This window comes from Carettochelys insculpta, chromosome 1 (genome assembly GCF_033958435.1).
Source record: "Carettochelys insculpta isolate YL-2023 chromosome 1, ASM3395843v1, whole genome shotgun sequence".
In the NCBI taxonomy this organism is placed as follows: domain Eukaryota; kingdom Metazoa; phylum Chordata; order Testudines; family Carettochelyidae; genus Carettochelys; species Carettochelys insculpta.
In genome coordinates this window covers 55162013-55186787 of record NC_134137.1, presented here as the reverse complement: position 1 = coordinate 55186787, position 24775 = coordinate 55162013, and the positions used below count along the sequence as shown (strand labels likewise).

Below are 24775 nucleotides of genomic sequence, written 5' to 3'. Positions count from 1 at the left end.
CTGAAGATCTAGAGAAGTTATTATTCCTCTCTACTCGGCACTGGTGAGGCCACATCTGGGGTACTGCATCCAGTTTTGGGGCCCCCAGTATAGAAAGGATGTGAACGCATTGTAGCAAGTTCAGTGGAGGGCAAAGAAAATGATTAAGGAGCTGGAGCACATGACCTATGAGGAGAGGCTGAGAGATTCAGGCTTAATTAGTTTGCCGATGAGAAAACTGAGGGAGAATTTGATAGCAGCCTTCAACTTCCTGAAAAGGGGATATAAAAGGGATGGAGAGAGACTGTTCTCAATGGTGACAGATGGCAGAACAAGGAGCAATGCTCTCATGTTACAGAGGGAAAAGTGTAGTTTGGATATTAGGAAAAACTGTTTCACCAGCAGGGTCATAAAACACTGGAATGTGTTACTGATGGCAGTGGTGGAATCTCCATTCCTGGAGGTTTTTAAGTCCTGGCTTGGCATAGTAATGGTTGGGATGATTTAGTTGGGGTTGATCCTGCTTGAGGCAGGAGGTCATCAAGTTGTCATTGTCTCCAGTCACAGATGAGGCCATCCTGCAGCTGAATGGCTCTTTTTTGAAGTAGCGTGACCTCCTCCTTACAACCTTGGCCCACATGGTCTTCAGCCCTCTCTGCACCTTGCACCTGAAGGGATCTATTGTCACCAGCTCAGTGAATTTATGGAGACCTCTCTGCAGCCCCTCTCACATGAACTGTTACCATTCCCTCTTTCACTGGTTTCACTGTATCAGTTGAAATCAATATTTATCAAAAACTATTGACTGACATTGAATCCTGCCAAGCCTACATATATTTTTCATCAATGTAAATTACTTATGAGTGAATCTTAAAAACAATGGAGTGGGAAAATGAATTCACATTTGCATGCTCTAATTGACATTATGAAGTCTAATATCAGTGAGAAAACTGTTGACATGGGAGCAAATTGTGATCCAGCTACCACGGCAGTATAAGGCATAAGGGAATGCATTACACCCTGTCATATCCCTGAGCAGGCTAACTGTGTGACAGCACAAGAATGTAAAAAGGTTCTGCAGAGCTGCTATGTGTACATCCATCCCTATTCACACAGATGGATGGGAAAACTGTAATGAAGTAGGAACTGGGCAGTCTTGGCTTCAAAAACATGTTAGTGATACAGTGGAAATGTACAATATATTACGTATCGACCCAGCACAGTTTACTCCCTCCCTAGATCAGCAAGGTAGACAGCCTCCCCTAATACTACAGTGGAAGGAGTAAGTCATGCTCCCTTTATACTTGGGCAGCACACACTCCACCTGGAGTTACCACATCCATCTTGAGCTGTTCCCTTAGATTAGGCTCAAGGCAAAGCACTTCCTTAATCTGCAATTTTTTCATAAGTGTTAATAAGGATTATGATTTAGGGTAACATTGTCAAAAGTACTTAAGTGATGGTAGCCTCAGCCTCATTTTCAAAAGTGACTTAAGTTTTTAGGGACATATTTTTACATTTATTTAGCAACCTAAATATGCAGGAAGGCATCTAGAATCATTTACAAAAATGTACCTAGAAGTATAATTCCATTTAAGTTTCTTGGACATAGATGCATCTACAAATCTCATGAGGTGCCTATCTGCAATCTTCAGGCACCCCGAAACTGTAGCTTTAGAAGTTAAGTCTCATTCATACTCAATGGCTGCGTCTACACGTGCACGCTACTTTGAAGTAGCGGCACCAACTTCGAAATAGCGCCCGTCACGTCTACACGCGTCGGGCGCTATTTCGAAGTTAACTTCGACGTTAGGCGGCGAGACGTCGAAGTCGCTAACCTCATGAGGAGATAGGAATAGCGCCCTACTTCGACGTTCAACGTCGAAGTAGGGACAGTGTAGACGATCCGCGTCCCGCAACGTCGAAATTGCTGGGTCCTCCATGGCGGCCATCAGCTGGGGGGTTGAGAGATGCTCTCTCTCCAGCCCCTGCGGGGCTCTGTGGTCACCGTGGGCAGCAGCCCTTAGCTCAGGGCTTCTGGCTGCTTCTGCGGCAGCTGGGGATCCATGCTGCAGGCACAGGGTCTGCAACCAGTTGTCAGCTCTGTGTATCTTGTGTTGTTTAGTGCAACTGTGTCTGGGAGGGGCCCTTTAAGGGAGCGGCTTGCTGTTGAGTCTGCCCTGTGACCTTGTCTGCAGCTGTGCCTGGCACCCTTATTTCGATGTGTGCTACTTTGGCGTGTAGACGTACCCTCGCAGCGCCTATTTCGATGTGGTGCCACGCAACGTTGAAGTTGAACATCGACGTTGCCAGCCCTGGAGGACGTGTAGACGTTATTCATCGAAATAGCCTATTTCGATGTTGCTACATCGAAATAAGCTATTTCGATGTTGGCTTCACGTGTAGACGTAGCCAATGTGACTTAAGTTCCTAAGTCATCTTTGGCATGTGACTCAGAGGCTTCTGAAAATGTTAGTCTTTTGATTATAATTTCAGGGACTTTATAAGACAAAAAAGGAGTTTACACTATATTATTTTGTCCTGTTATACATACTTCATTCTGTAACAAGACTAGAGAAAATTCTTTTAAACCCCTTTATTTCCCTAATGCTTAGAAACAATGTCATACAATGTTAAGAAAACATTTTTTTCTGACACGCAAAAGGTATAATGCATCTTTCTGTCATCAGAATGATAGATAACATTACGCTTTATTTCTTTTAAGCACAAGGCATGCCAGTTACATGGGAAGGGTTGTCACCATTTAAAATCTGTCCAGCAAGGCAAAACAAATGATATTATGGCAACTAGACCTTTGAAACACCATTTCCCTTTGAAGAACTGCCACTAACGTTCCTCTAGGCAGTTCTTCCCTGCTATTTTATGTTATTTTCTACCGCGACCCCCACCCCCTGCTTGTCAGAGTGAATTATGAATGTATTTTTCTACTACAAAAAGTAGTGAACTGTTTTATAAAATACTTACACAAATGAAATTTAAACTGAAGAATCTGCATCTGAATAGTAAGAAGCCAGACCAGGGTGTGCCTTGGTAGGCTGGTGGTGCAATTCTCAGGTAGATATACAGAAACATGGCTTTTGGACTCATCTCAATATACAACAGAAATATGCACCACAGTGGCCTATTAATGGACTCCCTGTTGTGGATTGTTGCTATAATACAGTTAATTATATTGTACCATATACATTAAGGGAGTTGATCGACTTTTAATTCCCAGTATGATATGTACAGGTTTGTGTTCGCATGAAAGAGTAAATTCATTTAAAAGCATATTTTTAGTATAGTTTTCACATGATATTTGCTAGCATTACACAGATGAAAAATAGGTTCTCTTTAGGAAATCCCACTAAATGCAGCCAATTCATTATGATGACATTAAATATGTATGTATTCTAAACAACATTGAAGAGAAGTCTTCTTACTTAGCAAACTGTTTTTCCAAAGTTGGAATGATTTAAAATGATATGGCAAAAACACTTGAAAAGTAAGCTCATGCTTTCTATGTAAACTTAAAAGGAATAACTAAATTGCCAAATCATTATATACCCAGAGCTTGAACTAAATCTGATTTGCATAGCACACTGACACTTTTGCAATTTAAATTAGTTCATAGGCTTGTCTAACTTTGACTTGATAGTTAAAAATAAGATGTATATAATCACAAGCCAATGCATTAGATTACGCTAAGATAAATGTTTCAACAAATGTCACTAAATGTACCTAATTTACTCAGATCATAGCCTAATATTTGTTGTGAAAAAATAAAAAGGCAAAATGTCAAATTATCAAAAATAATAGTTTGAAAAATTTAAACTGAAACTTACAGCAGTAATACTAACCTTAGAACCCTGGACATGCAATAGACAAAACAGACAACAGATCACAACAGTAAAAGAAAAAGAAAATTATTAAATTTAACTGAAAATACAATACAAAATTGAAACAAAGCAATACCTTGGAAACAAACTTTTATTTGGTTAATGACAATTCAAATAAACATTGCAGCTTTGAAAGTGGAATTTCAAAATAGACATAAAATAACTAAACTACAAACAATACGGTCTTAAAAACTAATCTTTTAATTTAATTATACTGTTCCTTTCCAACGGATCTACCCAAAGTGAAATACAGATTTTAAATAAGTACATGCAGAATATTTCAAGTATGTTGTTAATATATATCCACAGAACAATTTTACTTGCTATATAAAGCACAGCAGAAAAACCTGGCATAATTGTGTCATTTTCTAGCCAACTGACACTGAAAAAAGTAAACCCCATCTTAGTATTTATAATTTGTGAGAAAAATCATATTCTTAAAAATAATTGACAAAATATGCATACAAATTAGAAAGAAAAACGCTAGGTTCTTTAGCCATAATGCTCTTTGGACTGGAACACCACACATAACTTGTTACATACACCAAAGTTGTTCACAATTCTCAAACTTAATCCCAAACTATACAAGACCCTGAGCCTCCAGTGAAGTCCAAGTTTTGCAATACCTCAGAGTCTGGAGCCAGTCCCAGAACATCAATCTGAGCAGTTCTACAAGGTTTCTTATTTTGTTTTTCATCAAAACCCTTTGCTCTCAAGTAAGGGCCTTCTCTGCACAACAGGTCTGCTGTTTAGCTTTCAGGAGTCATATTTTTTAAAACTGACTAGTGATTTTGAAGGCCTTGAAGATTTTTTGCATCCACAAACTCTGACTTTAAAGCTGTGACTGGCATCCAAGAACAGGGAATGGGCTGCAGCAGCCTATGGCCACTAGGGTTCCATATGCAGCCCACAGACCTCGTGTTTGCCCCCATCCCTTACATACCTCTCACACTGAGCATTATCCTGCTAAACCCAGGGTTGTGAGTTCAAACCTTGAGGGGGCCATTTAGAGATTTGGGGCAAAAAGGTTTTTTTAAAAAAAAGGTTGGGGGGTGGGGAGATGGTGCTTGGCCCTCCTGAGGTCCCTTCCTGTTCTATTTAATGTGTATCTGCACTAGAGCCCTGCACTTACTCCTGCCCCTCTCTCACAGAGCTTTTGGAACACCATGAATCTGCTGAGTCATGCTCAGTTCCCAAGTCTGAACAGCTAATTTGCAGCATTACCGCTGTAGGAGGGAGGGAAAGGAGCAGGGGCACAACACGAATGGGCAGTTTCTTGGTGCTCCAAAAGTGCTGTGGGGGGCAGGGGAGGATTAGGAAGTGCAGGCTCCAGTGCCCGCGTATGCGAGAGCCATGTGGCGGTGAGGCTCAGACAGAGGGTCTGGGGAAAGCAGGTGGTGCCCCAATGAACTATATGTAGTCCACAGGCCCCAGGTTGCCCACCACTGCCTTAAAGGGTGGGTACTCAACAAGTGGGTCTGAAAAGGGTAGGAATAAAAGCATTGTTTTCAGACTGAAAAGAGGTAACCAGTGGTACCCCCCCAAAGATCTGACTTGGGACCAATCATGTTCAACATATGCATAAATTATGTGGAGAAATGGGTAGGGTGAAGCGGCACAATTTGCAGATGATACAAAACTGCTCAGGAAAGTTAATTCCAAAGCAGAGACTGTGAAGAGTTTCAAAAGGATCTCACAAAACCAGATGACTGGGTAACAAAATGGCAGATGAAATTCAGTGTTGATAAATTCAAACAAATACCCACTGGAAAACAATCTCAACTATAGGTATAAAATGACAAGTGTTACTAGTTCATTTTGCCCCCTAAGAAAGAGATCTTGGCATGATTGCGGATAGTTGTCTGAAAATATCCACTCAATGTGCAGCAAACAGAGTTTTGAGATCATTAATAATGAATATATAAGGCAGAGACTATCCTACTGAATCTACGTAAATGGTACACTCAGATCTTGAATACTGTGTGCAAATGTGGTTGCTTCATCTCAAAAAAGACATATTGGTATTAGGAAAAGTTCATAAAAAGGCAACAAAATTATTAGAAGGATGGAAAAGCTGACATATGAGGAGAAATTAATAAGAGTAGGACTTTTCAGTTTGAAAAAGAGCCAGCTAAGGGGTTAAGGCATGACAGACATCTACAAAAGCATGACTAATGTGGAGAAAATGAATAAAGAGGTATTTAATCCTTCATAACACCAGGCTTAGGAGTCACCAAATAAAATAAAACTTAACACAAGTTTAAAACAAACAAAAAAAGTACTTTTTCCACACAAAAGTCAACAAGTAGAAATCCTTGACAGAGGACGTTGTGAAGGCCAAGACTGTAACAGAGCTAGATAAATTCATGGAAGGCAGGTCATCAATAGCTATTAGGCAGGATGGGCAGAGATGCTGGTCCCTAGCCTCTGTTTGTCAGAAGCCGAAAACAGATGCTGGGGGATGGATCAATTTATGATTACCTATTCTATTCATTCCCTCGGAGGTACCTGGCATTGGCCACTGTCTGAAGACAGAATAGTGGGCTAGATGGCCATTTAGTCTGATCCAGTATGGCTATCCTTTAGGTTCTTGGGGCATCAATAATTGGGAGACCCAAAATCACAAGCCATTTTTGAGAATTTAAGTCCTATCTACCCTGGAAAATGGAGGTGAAAAGAAGAGAAGACTATTGCATCTTGAATTCCGGAAACAATGTATGGTAGTCAATATAAAAATATACTACCAAGAGTTACCACAATGTGATATCAATTGTTTCTTTGCACACAGAACAAAACTTTTGTGTGTCATTTGCAGCAGTGGCAAGATTCGTTTAGTTTTATACCTGGGGAAATTAGTTTTCAAGAATAGTCTAACATTTCATAATTTGGGTAGCACATTTCAAAACCCAAAGCATTTCAGCTATGTTACACTAATATTAATGACGCCATTGCATAATTAATTCCAGCAAAAGGCGAAGGAAGTTTGCTTTTTTTTGGTATAAAACTCTCTAACCATCCTTTCATATATGGGTGTTCAGGTCTTGGGTCTAAGATTGAGTCCAGACCATCTTTGGGACTCAGACACATTTTTTCTTTACATTCCCCAGCAGGTGAAATCCTGAGCCCATTATATCCATTGATTTCAATGGGACATGGATTTGGCAATAGGTTACTGCAGCCCTTTCTGATCCCCAAATCTTCAATTTTCGTCTTTATGCCAAACATGGGTATGTTTTATGATATCATCTTTAATTACATGTTCACCAACTATGTTTTCCACAAATGCCCTGTCTCATTCACTGCACAGAACAGATGGTGATCACTGAATAAGCAGAATTGTCATGTTTTGTTGTAGCTTCACTTGCTCAATGTGTTTCCCTGGACCTTATTTACTGTATGCTCTCCAAAAGATGCTCTGCAGAAATTACTAATAATTTTTCTCCTGGGCTTTTCTATGGTGCTCATCTCTTCAAAGCTTCATAAACATTAATTAATTTATTTTCAAAATAACTCTGATATAAGAGTTATCATGCAGATTTTATAAATAGGGAGCTGAGACACAAGATATGGTAAGGTCCACAAGGATCTACTAACTTTGGGTGCCCACTTTGACACATCTAGAACTTTGTTTTTCAGCATTCTTAGCATTATATGGCACTTCATATATTCTCCCACTGAGTTCAGTTTCAGTTCAGACTTCCCAGCTCTTCTAACAATCAGACCTCAGGGTCTCAGTCAGGCACTCAGAAAATTAGGTATACTCAGTTAATGATCACCTCTGAAAAGGTATATTAAACAACATGCCTAGCACCATAGAATCAAATCCTCTATGACAACAAACCCACAACTGCCTTAACAAATGGACTGTCCTTTCCATTCCTGTGATCCTCTGCTTCATTCACAACACACTTTCCACCTTCTGAAACAAATGGGAGCAGGGGGTCCTACAAACAACAGCTTCCTTCTCTACACAATCTTGATTCATCCCCAGAGCACAGCTATCCTCCGACGTGAATGAAGCAGGGATCCTGTGTGGAGAAACTGTATGATTTAATAGATAATTGTCTCCAAAAGTCCGCTCAATGTGCGGTGGCAGTCTAAAAGCTAACAGAACGTTGGGAATCATTTATATATATTAAAATATATATATAAAAATGATTCCCAATGTTCTGTTAGCTTTCAGACTGTTACCGGACATTGAGCAGACATTTGCAGACAACTACCCATAATTACTCCAACACCTCTTTCCTAACAGCTAATTTAGACCCCATCAAGTTATACATACACTTCAGATTATGTACACCAATGTTTATTTGAATTTATCAACATTTAATTTCATCTGTCATTTTGTTGCTCAGATATCCAGTTTTGTGAGATCCCGCTCCAATTCTACGCTGCCAGGCTCTATCTGTATCATCTGGAAGTCTGTATCATCTACAAGTTTTGCCACCTTACCTTACCTCTTTTTCAGATAATTTATGAAGATGGAAAATACTACTGGTGCCAGGGCAGACAGCTGGGGGACACTAGTATTTATACCTCTCCATTCTGAGAGTTGAGCAATTATTTCTACCTTTTGTTTCCTGTCTTTTAACCAGTTACCAATCCATTCAACGATCTTCCCTCTTATCCCATGAAAGTTTACTTTGTTTAAGAGCATTTGGTGAGACACCTTGTCACAGGCTTTCAAAAAAATCTAAATACACTATGCATCATCCTTTCCCGCATGCTTTCTGACATCCTCAGAATTCTAGCAGACTAGTGAGGCATGATTTCCCTTTACAAAAAGCATGTTGACTCTTCCTCTGTAACTCATGTTCATCTACTTGTCTGAGAATGCAGGTTTTAATATAGTTTCAAACAGTTTATCTGGTACAGAATCTACTCTTACTTGCTGCAATTGCCAGGATCACCGCTGAAGTCCTTTTTTAAAAATTGTCAACATATTAGCTATCTCCTGTCATCTATTACAGAAGCGGATTTAAAATAATAGTTTACATACCACAATTAGTAGTTTTGCAATTTCATATTTGAGTTCCTTCAGAACTCTCGGGTGAATACCTTTTAGACATCTTTTTAGCTCTTTTCTTTTCTCCTTCCTGCTCAGGACTTAAATGAAATTCAAGCTTTAAATGCTTAACTTCTGCACTTCTAATGGGAAAGAGTTGAGTGAAAGATATCCTCTTCCCTCTTTTAGGTAGGTAGACTCAAACTAAGAGTAATTTATATCCTGGGTCTCATTAACTACAAGATCAGATTTCTAACAACTGATTTTCTGTAACAGGTACAATATTCATGATTGTACGGGAACTACAAAGCTCAAGAGACACAATCATATAAATCATATTAAACAGTAACTTGAATTTACAAAGTTACTGAAATGTTTGTGAGGTTCAATAAATGTACTACAAACAGGAACAACTCTCTGTTTTTGAGACTGGGTAAATGCTGAATTAATTATAGCTAAGTTAAAAACAAAACAAAACCCTGCATCCCTACCATGAAGCTAGAAAAAACAACTACCTTTGTTTCCATCATCAATTAATGATCAGATAAGATGACAAGCATTAATCTTTTTTGCCAAGTGACCTGGTCTCTCTCTTTACATTTGGTCAAAAGATAAAATACACTGGGGCCGTGTGTACACCAGACTCCTTCTTTGAAGGGGACATGGAAGTGACGCAGACTGGGGAATATCAATGAGGCACTGGGAGTTTGGAATTGGGAGTAAGGGAATTTCAAAGTTAGGCACGTATTTCAAAGCGCCTGCGTCCAGACTGCCTGTCAGCACTTTGAAGTTATGCTAATGAGGTGCTGAATACGCATGGCAGTGCCTCACTGATATTCCATGGTCTGTCATTTACATGCCCCCTTTGAAGAAGGGGTGTAGCGTAGACACAGCTTGAGAGTTAAATTCACTAGTGCTGTTCAAGGAAAAGTGTAAATTAAAAGTATTGTGCCACAGGGTTAAATAACCTGAAGGAATTCATACAATATTATTTAAAGCTTCAAAATGGGCACACAGAGTACTCAAGGAGCCTTCATGTGGGTGAAAAATATGTCTGAGAAACAGTTACTAAACAGTGAATATACACATAATAAGAGTTTATTCTTTTTGATAAACTGAATAAGCACGTCTTAAGCGTGATCTCCAATGTGTGTACACGTTAACAGGGAAGAAAATCTCACTTCCATGTCCACACAGATTCCTCTATGTCTTTAGCATATTGATTTTTAAAGTTCTTTCACCTCCGTCTCTATTACTCATTGGCCCTCCTCAACTTTTTATTCATGCCACTGATCATCTTTTACCTTGGGTAGCATTTAATCAGTACCCTTTGGCTGGATTTCCTACTGCCACCGAGTATGAAGCTATCCTAATGAATTACAAGTTTTTTTTCTGTTCCCTTCCTCCTGTCATGAAACATATTTTAAATTCCTTTATTGCAGTTCCTCCAAACAAAGATTATCGTCAGTTTTAACCTCAGTTTTAAATTTAATTTTGTAATAACTTTAAATATAGAATGATATCACACATGTAACTGAGAAATGAATATAGCCATATGTAAGGATGTATCCTAAAGGGTTTTCTTTAATAAAAAATCCAGCTCAAGAGAAAAGCTTGAGTGACTTATTGTGACAAGTTTGTGGACTAAATATATATCATGTATATATTGTCTGGATGCTTTTCAATTTTAGAATTTTATATAAAAATTTGAATAAGGAACCACAATAACACATGTTTAATCTAGTTTTTATTTTTCTGTAATACACAAAATTATTCAACATTTGACATTACTCACATTTTAAATTTAAACAGTGTGTTGTACAAATTCTTTTGCTCTTACTATTCTAGCCAAATGAAAAAACTGAATGTTTTGTAACGGTGCTTGCTATAGTCTAGTTAAGAAAAAAATTAAATATTCAACCTTTAAATATTGAAATCTCATGAAACCTAGAGCAAAGTCACCATTGCTAAGAACATTTTATTGTTGAAGGCCAGGATATTACGATATAAGCACAAAACACTATTCAAAGATAAGGGTAGTTTACAAGGCTTTATCAGTTGTTAATGTAACACATACAATAAATAAAGGGCAACTCTAAATTATAGGGCTAAAAGTCTATCAAGTAGTTTTGGCAGTGGTATAAATAATGAAAAAGCTGAAGTCATAACGATCAGGAAATGGAATTATAAACAAGTACTTCAAATGGTGCTCGTTTTATATTTTATAAAACAGGAGGAATCCAAAATAAAGACCCTTCCTTTTCCAACAAAGCCCTCATTGCTTGTTTTGAAAAATGTGAGAGTACCTGTGCAGGTATGAATTCATTGTGTAAACCAGTATCATACGATACTGTTTAGCCAGTAGCTATCCCACTAGTATGTTTGAATACCAGATACTATTGATCCAGGTAGAAGAACAATAGCACAACACTATTGACAGTTACATAAAAATTGGTGATAAAAAATCTAGGCAAATAAGTAAGAGTTGTCCATAGGCTTACTTGCAAGATTGAGTCAGGATCCCTATACTCTATTATTGGCACCACTGCTGATCTGCTACATTACTTTAGGGAAGTCACAACTCTTTTGTACCTCATTTTTCATATCTTAAAATGCCATTAATTATCACAGTTCCTTACATGAGAGTTTGAAGTATAACACTTGTTATTTAAAATATTTTTAGAGCTTCAGATGAAATACTGAGAGCAAATTACTATTACCAATTAAACTGAATATTGCATTCTAATTGTAGGGGCCTTTCCTCCATTCCCCCTTTCCCAACGTAGTCAAGTCTCTCAAAAAACTGTTTCTTAACAGTTTGGTGGACACTGATCAATTGTGTTATCACCTCTTAAAAAGAAACTTATGCAGCCATAAACTACACTGTTACTATTGTAAACAGCATTTTTTAACATGACCACTAGATGGAAATATTGTACTTACAGTTGGAGATGTGGCTGCAGACAACAACGGTAAAATCCCTCCACAAGCAATGATGATATTGTCTACCATCTGAGAAATGAGGTGGATCGTGTTGTGTACAAAAATAATATTTTCATTGCTATTGACAAAGTCCATTACAGATTTCGTAGAATGACTACAAAATAGGAAAAATAGATATATTTAAACACCAACTTTTTTAAAACATTCAGATCCTCCGCTTTTTGAAACTAGAACTTGAATGTTTCTGAGTTGTATTTTATCTTTGCAACAATGACAAGATAAAAAGAAAAAGATGTCTTAAAATGCTGACAGGCGCTACCCTAAGAGAATTAGCCTTTTAATGTAACTGTTTCTATACTGTCCATTATAGAGCCTGGATACTACCAACCTTACTCTCACTGTTTGGTGCTTTAGTTTGTGAACAATTCTGTTGGAAACAATGGGAATGCTCATGGAGTAAGATACTGTTCAACAAAAATAAGGGTGGCAGAATTTGGCGCTTAAAGGTAACTTTTAAATCAGCTCTGAGAATAACAAATGACCAGATTGTCCGCAACAGAAGTCCTCTGACAGATCTGTAGACTACCAGTGGTTCACAAAGCATCTGCAGGTACTATTTGGAAGGCTGGTTGGCCACAGGTGTCAGCTTCTCTTCTACATGCCACATTACACTAACAGGTAGTTCTATATTTTCACTAAGTGCCTAATATTATTTTCCATGTTAGTAAAAGCTGTTGATGCCACTGAGATCAAATGATGAAAACGAGGAGTGACAGTCCCATGACAACAAATAAGTGGAAAACTGTGGACAGGACAACCAGTTTCAAGATATACTTCACACTACTGTAGAAATCTTCGGTCTATTGATGTTATGCCTCTGTGCATATCACAGCATGAGTAATTAAATTACCCAGTTAATGACATTAGTGACCAGTAAACAGAAAATACTGGCCTTAATAGGAAAAGCAATTATAAACGAAATTTATAATTTGCCTGCAAATGTCAGATAAAGGAGGCAAATATAAGTTGACTGGTATATTAAAAACATCCCTACTACTACTATTTTATAGTAAGATCACTCAAAACTGGATATTAATTAAAGTAAAATGGCACTCTGATTTAATTAAGGTAATTCTTAACTACTGATAATACAGCATTAAAGCCTTTGCAGGGTGAATTCAGCCATTCTGGGAAATAAATGAAAGACTGCCTGATACACCTTCTTCACGATGATGACAAGTAATTATTAAAGAAGTTTCTTTGCTTAACTAAAAGGTGCCTTACAGACACATCAAATTGAAAAACAATGTATTTAACCAATATAATTTTATTTTTAAAAATGGTTAGTAGATTTTTTTTAAAAATTACTTGCACTCTTTTTTTTTTTAATTTGTTAAATACATAAACGAATTAGGATGCTAATATACACTTAATAGCAATGTAGTCATCCAGGCTAATCAAGACAAAGCAAATCTGGTTGTTTTACAATTAGAAATCTCTGAAGAAATGAAAACATGTCTATAGCTTAGACATGACTGCCTAATAAATCTCCTAGAGGACTCTCTGGATCCAGTCATATGGTAGATACATGCCCCTCTCTCTCTCTCTCTCTCTCTCTCTCTCTCACACACACACTCACACACACACACACACACACACACACACACACAGAGTAGGAAAGGTGATGTGTAAAACGCACATTTTCTGGATTAAGAATGTGAACACCTCCAAAGACTGGTGGTGACTACTTGAAATAATGGTGGATAACTGTCACACCCATATTAAATGTTCTTGTTCCCAATAACAAGTACTTTAAGGCACAATAATTCAGAAGGTAGAAGTGAGCTATCCCTCACAAAGAACAGGAATTAACAGATGATAAAGTCATATGCTACTGTAAGGTAAGTCCAGTGACGCTGTCTTTATAACAGAAATTTACCATAAAGAAAAGTAGTTATCAGTATATGTCTTGTACCTAATTATGTATTTTACTTCATTAAAATGCATAGATAATAAAATTAAGAATAAGAAAAGGGTTTTCTACCTTCTCCAAACATGTACATCTGTTTCTAATGCAAACAGCAAATCTGTCAGAAGTCTCTGGTGCATTGGAGACCATTTAAACTCTGGAATACGAAACATAGTTGTGCGTGGACCTGGACTAAATTGGCGACGCTGTTCTTCTGTCATTGGCATTCCTCGAAATCCCAAGTCAACTCGCAAGTCTCTGTCTTGCTGCGTAACAGATCGACCTTGCACAGCCTATGTTAAAAAAAGTTCAACGTTTGCGTTCAATAAATGGCAATTCTAACACAACACATCGATCACAAGGTTTCCAGCAAGAGGAGCTAAAATCGTTCCTGAAAATTAAATACACCCCACTCCACACACATACACACCAGTGATGCCATACAGACACAGCTGGTATAATTTGATATAGCCTCATTGGAACAACTCTGTATACACCACTTTAAAATTAGTCCTCACATTTCAATGGATCTTCATTTTAGTGGCATTTTCCATTTCAGATTTCTCAAAATGCACCCTCAAGGAATTTTGTTTATCGTGTATTTATTTTTGACAAGTTAATCCAGGCTAGATATTTGAGGAAGGAATATGAGTTTAGGAGGATCATCATCACAGTTTCCTTCCCTGCACACCTCGCAAGTTAAAAAATCTACCTTTACAGTTGTCTTGTACCTGATTGTGTTTTAAATGAGTAAGTTTTCTGGCTTCCCAGGACTGTCTTTAGTGTCTTTTAGCAAGCTGACTTGTGATATACATTGTTTTAATTTGCACTTAGTTTTCACCTGAGCTGCATCTACACGGCCCCTCCCTTACAGAAAGGGCATGCAAATGAGCAACATCAGAAACGGCAATGAGCCACAGATTTAAATATCTTGTGCCTTGTTTGCATATTCACACATGATCTGTGGTGAGGGGGCTTGTAAGTCTCAATGAGCTGGAGATCATTGACAGTAGGAACTACAGCTCCTGGAAGAGTCACCCAAACTGGACAGGTGAAAGGATTGAGACCCAGCAAATTTGGATCACCTGTGCCTGAGGTAAATGGAGTTGGCTTAGAGTTAACATTCCTATCTGGCTTATAAAAATAATGTACAGAAACATCTACAAAGAAACCTACAACTACATAAGTTTTGGGAATAATTGACAGTCAAGTAGCACCTCAAAGACTAACAAAATAATTTATTAGGTGAGCTTTTGTAGGACAGACCCACTTCTTCAGACCATAGCCATACCAGAACAGACTCAATATTTAAGGCATACAGAACCAAAAACAGTAATCAAAGTTGACTAATCAGAAAAAAATTATCAAGGTGAGCAAATCAGAGAGCAGAGGGGCAGTGGGGGGGAGTCAAGAATTAGATTAAGCCACGTATGCCAAAGAGCCCCTATAATGTCCCTGAAAATTTGCATCCCAGTTCAAACCATGTGTTAATGTGTCGATTTTGAAAATGAAAGAGAGTTCAGCAGCTTCTCTTTCTAAAGCAGACTGAAAATTCTTCTTCAATAAGATGCAAAATCTCAAGTCATTAACAGAATGGCCCACTCCATTAAAATGTAGACTAACTGGTTTGTGGATCAGGAATGTTTTGATGTCTGTTTTGTGCCCATTAAGTCTTTGTCTGAGAGAGTTTGAAGTCTGTCCAATATACAAAGCATCTGGGCATTGCTAGCACATGATGGCATATATGATGTTAGTTGGGGAACATGAGAATGTGCCCGTGATTCTGTGAATACCCTGGTTAGGTCCAGTGGTGGTATTGCCAGAATAGGCATGTGGACAAAGCTGGCAGCAGGCTCTGTTGCCATCTATCTAACCTCTTCTTAAATATCTCCAGTAATGGAGATTCTACCACCCCCCTTGGCAATTCATTCCAGTGTTTGATCACCCTGACAGTTACGAACTTTTTCCTAATGTCCAACCTGAACCTCCCCTGCTGCAATTTAGGTCCATTGCCTCTTGTTCTATCCTCGGAGGCAAGGAAGAACAAGTTCCCTCCCTCTGCCCTATGACAACCTTTTAGATACCTGAAAACTGCTATCCTGTCCCCCCTCAATCTTCTCTTTTCCAGACTAAACAAGCCCAATTCTTTCAGCCTTTCTTCATAGGTCATGTTCTCTAGACCTTTGATCATTCTCGTTGCTCTCCTCTGGACCCTCTCCAATTTGTCCACATCCTTCCTGAACTGGACACAATACTCCAGCTGAGGCCTAACCAGCGCAGAGTAGAGCAGGAGAACGACTTCTCGTGTTTTGTTCACAACACACCTGTTAATGCATCCTAGAATCATGTTAGCTTTTTTTGCAACAGCATCACACTGTTGACTCATATTTAGCTTGTGGTCCACTATAATCCCTAGATCCCTTTCTGCTGTACTCATTCCTAGGCAGTCCTTTCCCATTCTGTATGTGTGACACCGATATTGTTCCTTCCTAAGTGGAGCACTTTGCATTTGTCCTTATTAAACTTCATCCTGTTTGCCTCAGCCCATTTCTCCAGTTTATCCAGATCCTTTTGAATTATGACCCTATCCTCCAAAGAAGTTGCAACCCCTCCCAGCTTGGTATCATCTGCAAACTTAAGTGTACTTTCTATGTCAATATCTAAATAGTTAATGAAGATATTGAACAGAACCGGTCCTAAAACAGACCCCTGCGGAACCCCACTAGTTATACTTTTCCAGCAGGATTGAAAACCATTAATAACTACTCTCTGAGTATGGTTATCCAGCCAGTTGTTCACTCACCTTATAGTAGCCCCATCTAAGTTGTATTTGCGTAGTTTATTGATAAGTATATTATGTGAGACCGTGTCAAATGCTTTACTGAAGTCTAGGTATACCACATCCACCGCTTCTCCCTTATCCATAAGGCTCGTTATTCTATCAAAGAAAGCTGTTAGATTGGTTTGACATGATCTGTTTTTAACAAAACCATGCTGGCTGTTCCCTATCACCTTACCACCTTCCAAATGCTTGCAGATGATTTCTTTAATTACCTGCTCCATTATCTTTCCTGGCACAGAAGTTAAGCTGACTGGCCTGTAGTTTCCCGGGTTATTCTTGTTCCCCTTTTTATAAATGGGTACTATATTTGCCCTTTTCCAGTCTTCTGGAATCTCTCCCGTCTCCCACGATTTTCCAAAAATGATTGCTAAGCAAACAGTTTACCAGTGATGCTTAGGAGGGAGATCCCACGGTAGTTGTTGCAGTCGCTTCTGTCTCCTTTGTTCTTATACAGTGTTACAATGTTAGTGTCGCGCATATCCTGTGGAACCTCACCCTCTTTCCAGCACAGGCACAGTAGCTTATGTAGGGGCTCCAGGAGTGTGTCCATGGCACACTTGATTACCTCTGGTGGTATACCATCCTGGCCAGGGGCCTTTCCTGCTGCAATGCTGTTCATGGCTCTCTTCAGTTCATCCACAGTCGGTTCTTGATCCAGTTCGTCCATTACCAGTAGGAGCTTGACGGCATTGAGGGCTGTGTCAACCACAACGTTCTCGTGTGAGTACAGCTCGGAGTAGTGCTCAACCCAGCGCTCCATCTGTTTGGCTTTGTCAGCGATGACTTCACCAGATTTGGATTTCAGAGGTGCCATCTTGTTCTGGGTGGGTCCTAAAGCCTTCTTCATACCCTCGTACATTCCTCTGAGATTACCAAAGTCAGCACAGGTCTGGATGCTGATGCATAGCTGGAGCCAGTGGTGGTTGGCACAGCACCTGGCTGTCTGCTGTACTGTTCTTCTGGCCGCTCTAAGTGCTTGCTGGGTACTCTGGCTCGGTGAGCATTTGTACTCCAGGAGTGCAGCATGCTTCTTTTCAATGACTGGAATCATCTCATTGGAGTTAGCTTCGAACCAGTCGTTCGTGTTTCTAGCTCTTCTTCCAAACACCAACAAGGCCGTGTTGTAAACCGTATCCCTCGGATGTTGCCATTTGGACGTCACATCGGCACCCCCGGGGCCGCTTCGCAGATTTTCCTGGAGGGTCTCTATGAACTTTTCAGCTTTCTCTGAGTTTGCCGTATTTCTGGTGTCAATGCGGGGCCTTCCAGCAGGTTTAGAGTGGTACAGCTTCTTGGGTCTCAAGCTGCAAACCACTGTCTCACATTGATAGTTTCTAGGGACTTCGTTGATTACTGAATCTATCTACACACAGGAGTAACCTGTTCTCATGCAGGAAGTTGTTGGAGCATTACCAAGCTCTCTCTAAATGGGACTCTTTTTGTGCAAAGCAAGTCTTTACCAAAAATCCTCATGTGGATGTGGCAAGGTGATGTCATCCATTTCTGAACTCTAGAGAATCTGAGGAAAGATTGCAGTTTCTTTCTGGAACACTGAATACAAGAGTTTCCTTGCTGCCAACAATGTATGCACAATCCTGGAAGCAAAGTCAGGCTTATCCTTCCAATTGAAATAATCTTTATCCTGTATCTATGAATCAGCTAAATCTGGGGCTGCCTACATTTCTGTAAGGAGAGATGGAACTTGACTTAAGTGTCTCATGATGGTGTACGGAGACCACTGGTGTAAAGCCTAACCATGAGAGAAACAGAAGGGCTGCAAGTGAGCAACAATAAGGTAATTCAAACTGGAAAGTGAGCTCCTGTTTCCCATGTACGTGTGCATTGTTGACCCAAGTCGATTACATTTACTGGAGCTGTGCAGAAGGCACAGGAATGTATTCCTGCACACAGCACGTAAGGGATACAGCAGTGGTGAGGAAGAGAGGAGAAGAACAGGGAGTAAATACATCTGTTCTATTCTGGAAGTTCTTAGAACTTCACTGGGGCTAGCCTAGACCATAAGAGAATTCTAAGTCTGGCTGGCTCCCTGGTCTTATTGTGAGATCCCCAGAATAGATGAATGATTTCCAAAATCTAAGACACTGCTGACCTACTCAGCTGAGCACTAATTGTGTATCATAGTAAAGAGATGGGTCAGTTTTCTGTCTAGAATCCATAGCTATTAACAGGGCTTGCTTGGGAAGAGAGCTCTTGTTCACTACCCTTTGGGCCTAAGCACCATCCATTAGACTCCATAAATTAAAAAAAAAAAAAAAAAAAAAAAGATTTCCAGTGTCTAGCTTTATTAGCCAGGCAAAGCTTTTCCAGTCTAGTCTGCTGGGAGTCAGAGTCAGATATGTTGAACCCCTTACCAGAGACCCCAAGAGAGAAACAGACACAGACAAAGGATGTGAATAATTCTGTGGCCACAGTCAAGGCAAGCCATATACTGTGGGTGTCCCAGTATCATAAGAAAGTCTCTGTAGTTTAGGCACTTGGTTTCTCTATGGCTGTCTGTGTCAGCCCATGAGGTACAGATTTCTTTGAATGATGGAGAGCACAATGAGGGTTCCATGTCTGTCATGGAAGCCTCAATAGGAATTTGTATTCCATGACTTTCCACTACCTCCCTGGTTTCTGAAGTGGCTAGTGTGGCTGACTCCAGGGCTGCCCAAACAGCTGGTTACAGAATCAGCTGCACAGGTGGCAGCAGGGAAGGACACACTAGCCACTGCTCATATGGCTCTCAGAAGTTGCCCTGAAGTGGCTAGCCCAGCCAGAGTCCATGACCTGTACAGTGGTACCTGTGCTGTCTGCTGGAAGAGTCTATATATACGGTCCCCAGCAGCTGGTACTGATGGTACAAGGGGGCCCCAAGATTTAGTGTCTCACATTTTTTAGTAAAATTCATGGACAGGTTACAAGACACAAATTTTTGTTGTCTGTGATCTGTCCATAACTTTTACTAAAAAATGTATGTGACAACACCCTAGCCTTACTAAAGATGAGATAGTAAAACTCTGACATATATAGACTGATACCACCAAAAAAAAGTTTTGATTCTTGTCTCCAAAGATGGGATCCTACCCAAACACTGTTTAACACAGAGAAGCAAAGAGATTAAAAACAGTGAAGAAACACTGGAAGTTATATTTTATTACACTCTGCACTACCAGAAAGCTGAAGTAAAAATACAGGATAGTTGTAGTAATGTTGGTCCCATCCCTAAGAAGCTTTTAAGTCCTGGCTTGACAAAATCCTGGCTGAGATGATTTAGTTCAGGTCGATCCTGCTTTGTGCAGGGGGCTGGACTTGATTGCCTCCTGAAGTATCTTCCAGCCCTGCGATTCTATATTACAGAGAGAAGGTAGGTAAGGTAATCTCTGTTACTGAAGCAACTTCTATTGGTGAGAGAGAAGTTGGTCCCACAAAAGATATTACCTCACTCACCTTGCTTACATAAAATACAAATATTTATAGCCTTAAAAGAGAAAAAAGAAATTAGATGCATAGAATAAACCTTTATAATTACTAGCCACATTGTTCACAAGAAATATATCCTGTGGGCTAAAATTTTTTCCCCTAGCAAAGGTTTTTAAAGCAATTCCATTATTACAATGAGTGAGGGTTTTTTTTAAATAGTAAAATAACTTATTAAAAATGGAGCACCTATATTGAAAAGAAAAATATTTGTAAGACATATTTCTGTTATAATGATGGTAAAAGAAATACTTTTAAAAGTGCACCACAGCCACGATTGGATGTACTTTTGTGAATGGATTAATTATGCTGTAATCAAATACACGTATGTCACATATTGATATAATCACAGGACCTCTAACTTACTTGGGTTGTAGTAGTTGTCTGGATCTTCCTTATCTCCTTTCCTGCTTCTTTACCATCATCAGATCTTTCTGTGTCTGATATTACACTCCCTGCATCAACATTAGGTAGACTTTTGCCACCAGAAGACTCTGTCTCCAGGGTTGTAGCAGTCATCTCAGCATATTCTAATCCTTTGGATGATGATGCTAACTCTCTTTCAGAGAGGTTGCTCATTCCATCTGAAGTTGTATGAATCTTGAATTCCTTATCCTCTATTATACTGGAAGTACATGTTATGTCTACACTAGTGGTCATATGGGCAAGTAATCCAAGATCATCACTTACACCAAGATGCATCTGAGTCTCTTGTACATTTGGAATAGTAATGTGATTACTGGAAAGTTCTGGGAGAAGTTTCTCCTCTTGGTTGGATATTTTATCAAAAAGAAATGAGGTACTATTAGTAGAAGGTTCATCTTTCTCATCAGCCAGTGTTATCAAAGGCCCATTATCCTTCTCTTCATTTTTCTTAATGATGCCAACACTACTATGGACATTGTTTTGGAGTTTCTCAACAGCAGCACTATATACATTATCTAAAAGGGATTCAACCTCCACGAGGGCACCATTCTCTCCAGTTACCAGAGTCTCTGGTGATAAATCCATATCATCAAGCTTTACTTCTGTGGCTTCTACCTTTTCAGCTTTTATATCAACTAACAAGTCATGAACCTCAACATGTACACCCCCTCCTGGTCTATCTGAACTTCCAAGCACATCATCAGACACTTTTGTAGCCATGAGCAAATCTCTGGTATCTGTGCTGACAGGGTAATCTGTTTCACTTTCTGGGCTTTGGCTTTGTGAAAGGTCTTCTATCTCTTGAATTTCCATTCCACCTTTTGCTCCTGTTGTCTGAGATGAAAGTCCAGAGATAGTGCTCACATTTCCCTTCTTCCCCTTTTTTATGTTCTCTTCCTCTTGCCTTTGATATTCTTCATACATTTTTGCTAAATACTCCTTGTGAGCTTCATAGGTGACCTTCAATGGAACACAAGAGATCATAATTTCAGAATAAATACACTATCAATTCAGGTGAAAAATCAATTTCACAGCAAAGAACTCACATTAAAAATCAAAGAAAAATAGCAACCTGTAATGTGCTATGATATCCACAAGATGGCACTAAAACACATTGCAATGCATTTACTGTATTACTAGTCCCTTTGGCTTAGGAAGATAGTGAGACAGTTCAGAAACCAATTCTTACCTTGGAATGTGCTATAGAAAGAGTATCCACCCAGACCCTCCAGCCTCCCCATTCATATTTTATCGCATGATACAAGAGAATACGGAAGATGTTGTACACCATCTCTGTGATTTTCTGTTCTTCAGAGTTCTTAGGGTTAATATATCCTAGAGAAAACATCCAGTCCTGCCACACCGAACACTGAAGTAAACATCTAAAGTAAAATAATTAGGTCAAAAATATTCAAATAAAATTCACATATTTTCATTTTAAGTCAACTGACTAAAATAGGATTTTTTAAAAATAGCTTCCCTCCTATGTGCTTCAATGTAAAGTTAATACAACACTTCTCTTTTTCTAACTTTGGAAACTTAAAGCATTAAGAAAAGTATATTGTGAACAAAAGAAAATATCTATCACTGATTTAAACTAACAGCCAGCTGTTATATCATTTGTTTTTACCACATATTTGCTGCACTGTATGTAAAACTGCACTATGCAGTACGAAAGACTATATAAAATTTCCTATGTGTTAATAACTTTGTGTGTGGCCATGTGCACCCTCATTTGCACTACTAGGAGAACTAATATTTGACTTGCGTACCTTCTGTTTTCACGACTATTACTGAAAAGCTTTATCATGTCCGATAAAAACAAACGTCGAACTTCCATCAGCTCTGCGCTTGGTGTAGAATTTTTTAACAATGTTGCCACCACCTTAAGAATCACTGTAAAAGAGCAAATATTTTCTATAACACCTTCATAAATCTCAACCAAAAATAGCTTCTGAAAGTATTAAATAAAACACAGTGTTCTGGAAGTACTTAACACAAACTGCTTTTGCAGTGTGAAATAAGATTCTTTAGAAAACAAAAAAAAAAAGTCTCTAGGTAATAATTTCCAACAAACAAAATAAATCCTTACTTGGATTCTGAATTTTCACTGTAGAATCTGGTTCAGGATGCGGTTTATGAACAACTTGAGTGCATACTTGTTCTGTCAAAATCTAAAACAAACCAATTATTTTTACCATCTACTAATTTTATAGCATAAACTGCAAATTTATTTTTGAACCCAGTGTCAAAATTTCACAAATTCCACTGCAGACAGATGTCCCAAATGTGAACATTTTTAAAATGAAAGCTTGTCTGATTTTTATGTAATAGTATTATCTTGACTATATGGATCTGTTCAAGGCATATGCTGCCCTAAAGTGTATGGTTTCACATTCTGATTCAACCGCTTATATTTTGAGGATGGTTAAGGTAGGCACATCACTAGACAGGTGAATGATCTAATACCATCTTTACTTCTCATTTTCAGCACATCAAGAAAATTTCAGCTTACAGAAAAAGGAGAGCAAGGGGGCACAGATATGATAAAGGCAGGACTTCTTTTGTGGTGACATGCACCAATATTCCCTCACAGCTGGGATTCCTGTGGCTTGGACTGCTAGCGGGGCTCGGCACCCCAGCCAGTTCCCAGCCATGGAGTTGCAAGTCCCTGACCAGCCAGGGATCCCGAGGCTGGGGCTGCCAGAAGGGCTTGGTGCTCCATCTGGCTTTCAGCCGCACAGCTGCTGGAGACCCTACCAGCCCTGCAGCAATGTGAGGCTGGAACGAGTGCTCCCAGCAGCAGCACAGGGCTGGAGCTGGAGCCCCATCCCCCTGCAGCAGAGGAAGGCAGGAGCCAGAGCCCTATGGCACAGTGGAAGCAGGAGCCCCTAGCCCCGCAGCAGCTCAGGGAAGGAGTTAGAGTCCCTGCACTTGCAGGGAGCTGGAGCCCCTGTGCCCCACAGCAGCATGGGGCTGGAGCCTCCACCTCCCACAGGAACACAGCCCAGGAACCATAGCCCCCTGCCCCACTGGAAGCCCCAGCTGTGGAACCTGGTAGGGAGGCAGGGAGCTGTACCAGCTCCATTTTTTTACATATCTATTACCAAAAAAAAGCACTGGATAAAGGTATATAAAATCATGACTGATGTGGAGAAAACAAATAAAGAAAGGTTCCCATAATACAAGAACTAGGGGTTATCAAATGAAATTAATGGGTGGCAGGTTGAAAACTAACAAAAGGAAGTTTTTCTTCATACAATGCATAGTAGGCTTGTGGAACTCCTTACCAGAGGATGTTGTAAAGACCAAGACTTTAACTGGGTTCAAAAAAGGTCTAGATAAATTCACAGAGGCTAGGTCTACCAATGGCTATGAAAGAGGATGGGCAGAAACTGTGTCTCTAGAGCCTGTTTGTTAGAGGCTGGAAATGGATGATAGGGAAGGGATCTCTTTGATGATTACCGGTTCTGTTCACTCCTGCCAGGGCATCTGGCATTGGCCTCTGTTGGTAGACTGGATACTGGGCTAGATAGACCTTTGGTCTGACCAAGCGTAGTCTTTCTTAAATTTAACTAGTTCACACTAAAGAAATAATTATCTGTTATTTTCTCAGGAGGAGTGGGGGCACCACCTTCAGTAGGAATTGGTGGGTGTTCAGCACTTTTGAAAATCAGACCACTTAATAAGGCACCTAAATATAAACTCAAGAGCATGACTTTTGACAAACGTTTTTAAAAATCTTGGTCATATTTTTCCGATGCCTGGGAGTTAGATAATATGGGAGAAATGCCCACATCCAGTTTAGACTAGAGAACACACTGTTGGAACCTCCTGAAAGATGGGCTAGAAGTTTCCTACTATACAGAAGGTTGAGAAGTGGAAAAAATTGTAGCCCATGACCAATAGCAGTCTCTCTCAGAAGACACAAGTGTAAATAAAGGGCAAGTGGAAGCCTTAGCCTGTGGGGAAGATAGGAGATTGAAAGTGTGTGTTGGTCAAATATATGTTGAGTTGGGGAAAACTCATCATTTCATCATGTAACAGGCATATTAACAATCATATTGGCCAAACAATCACAGAGATCATTTTGGTCACTATTATTTGGACATCATTAAATAAAATCCATCAGATTTACTTCAGTTGAACTATATACAGAACTATAGGCTGAATTTCTCTAATCCAGCACACTCTGGTTCAGCAACATCCTTGGTCCAGGGTGATTTTAA

At 39.4% G+C, this 24775-nt stretch overlaps 1 protein-coding gene across 8 annotated transcripts in view; it reads right to left on the bottom strand.

Moving 5' to 3' along the window:
* Positions 1-24775, bottom strand: part of NBEA (neurobeachin) — a 776083-nt gene that overhangs the window by 535339 nt on the left and 215969 nt on the right. For all 8 annotated transcript variants that reach the window (XM_074986506.1, XM_074986516.1, XM_074986543.1 and 5 more), the window contains exons 19-25: positions 22639-22720; positions 22319-22442; positions 21736-21928; positions 20487-21506; positions 13874-14091; positions 11830-11983; positions 3825-3848 (exon numbers count right to left, since the gene is read on the bottom strand). In XM_074986506.1, coding sequence (XP_074842607.1) covers positions 3825-3848; positions 11830-11983; positions 13874-14091; positions 20487-21506; positions 21736-21928; positions 22319-22442; positions 22639-22720 — 1815 coding nt within the window. The remainder of the gene's footprint in view (positions 1-3824; positions 3849-11829; positions 11984-13873; positions 14092-20486; positions 21507-21735; positions 21929-22318; positions 22443-22638; positions 22721-24775) is intronic.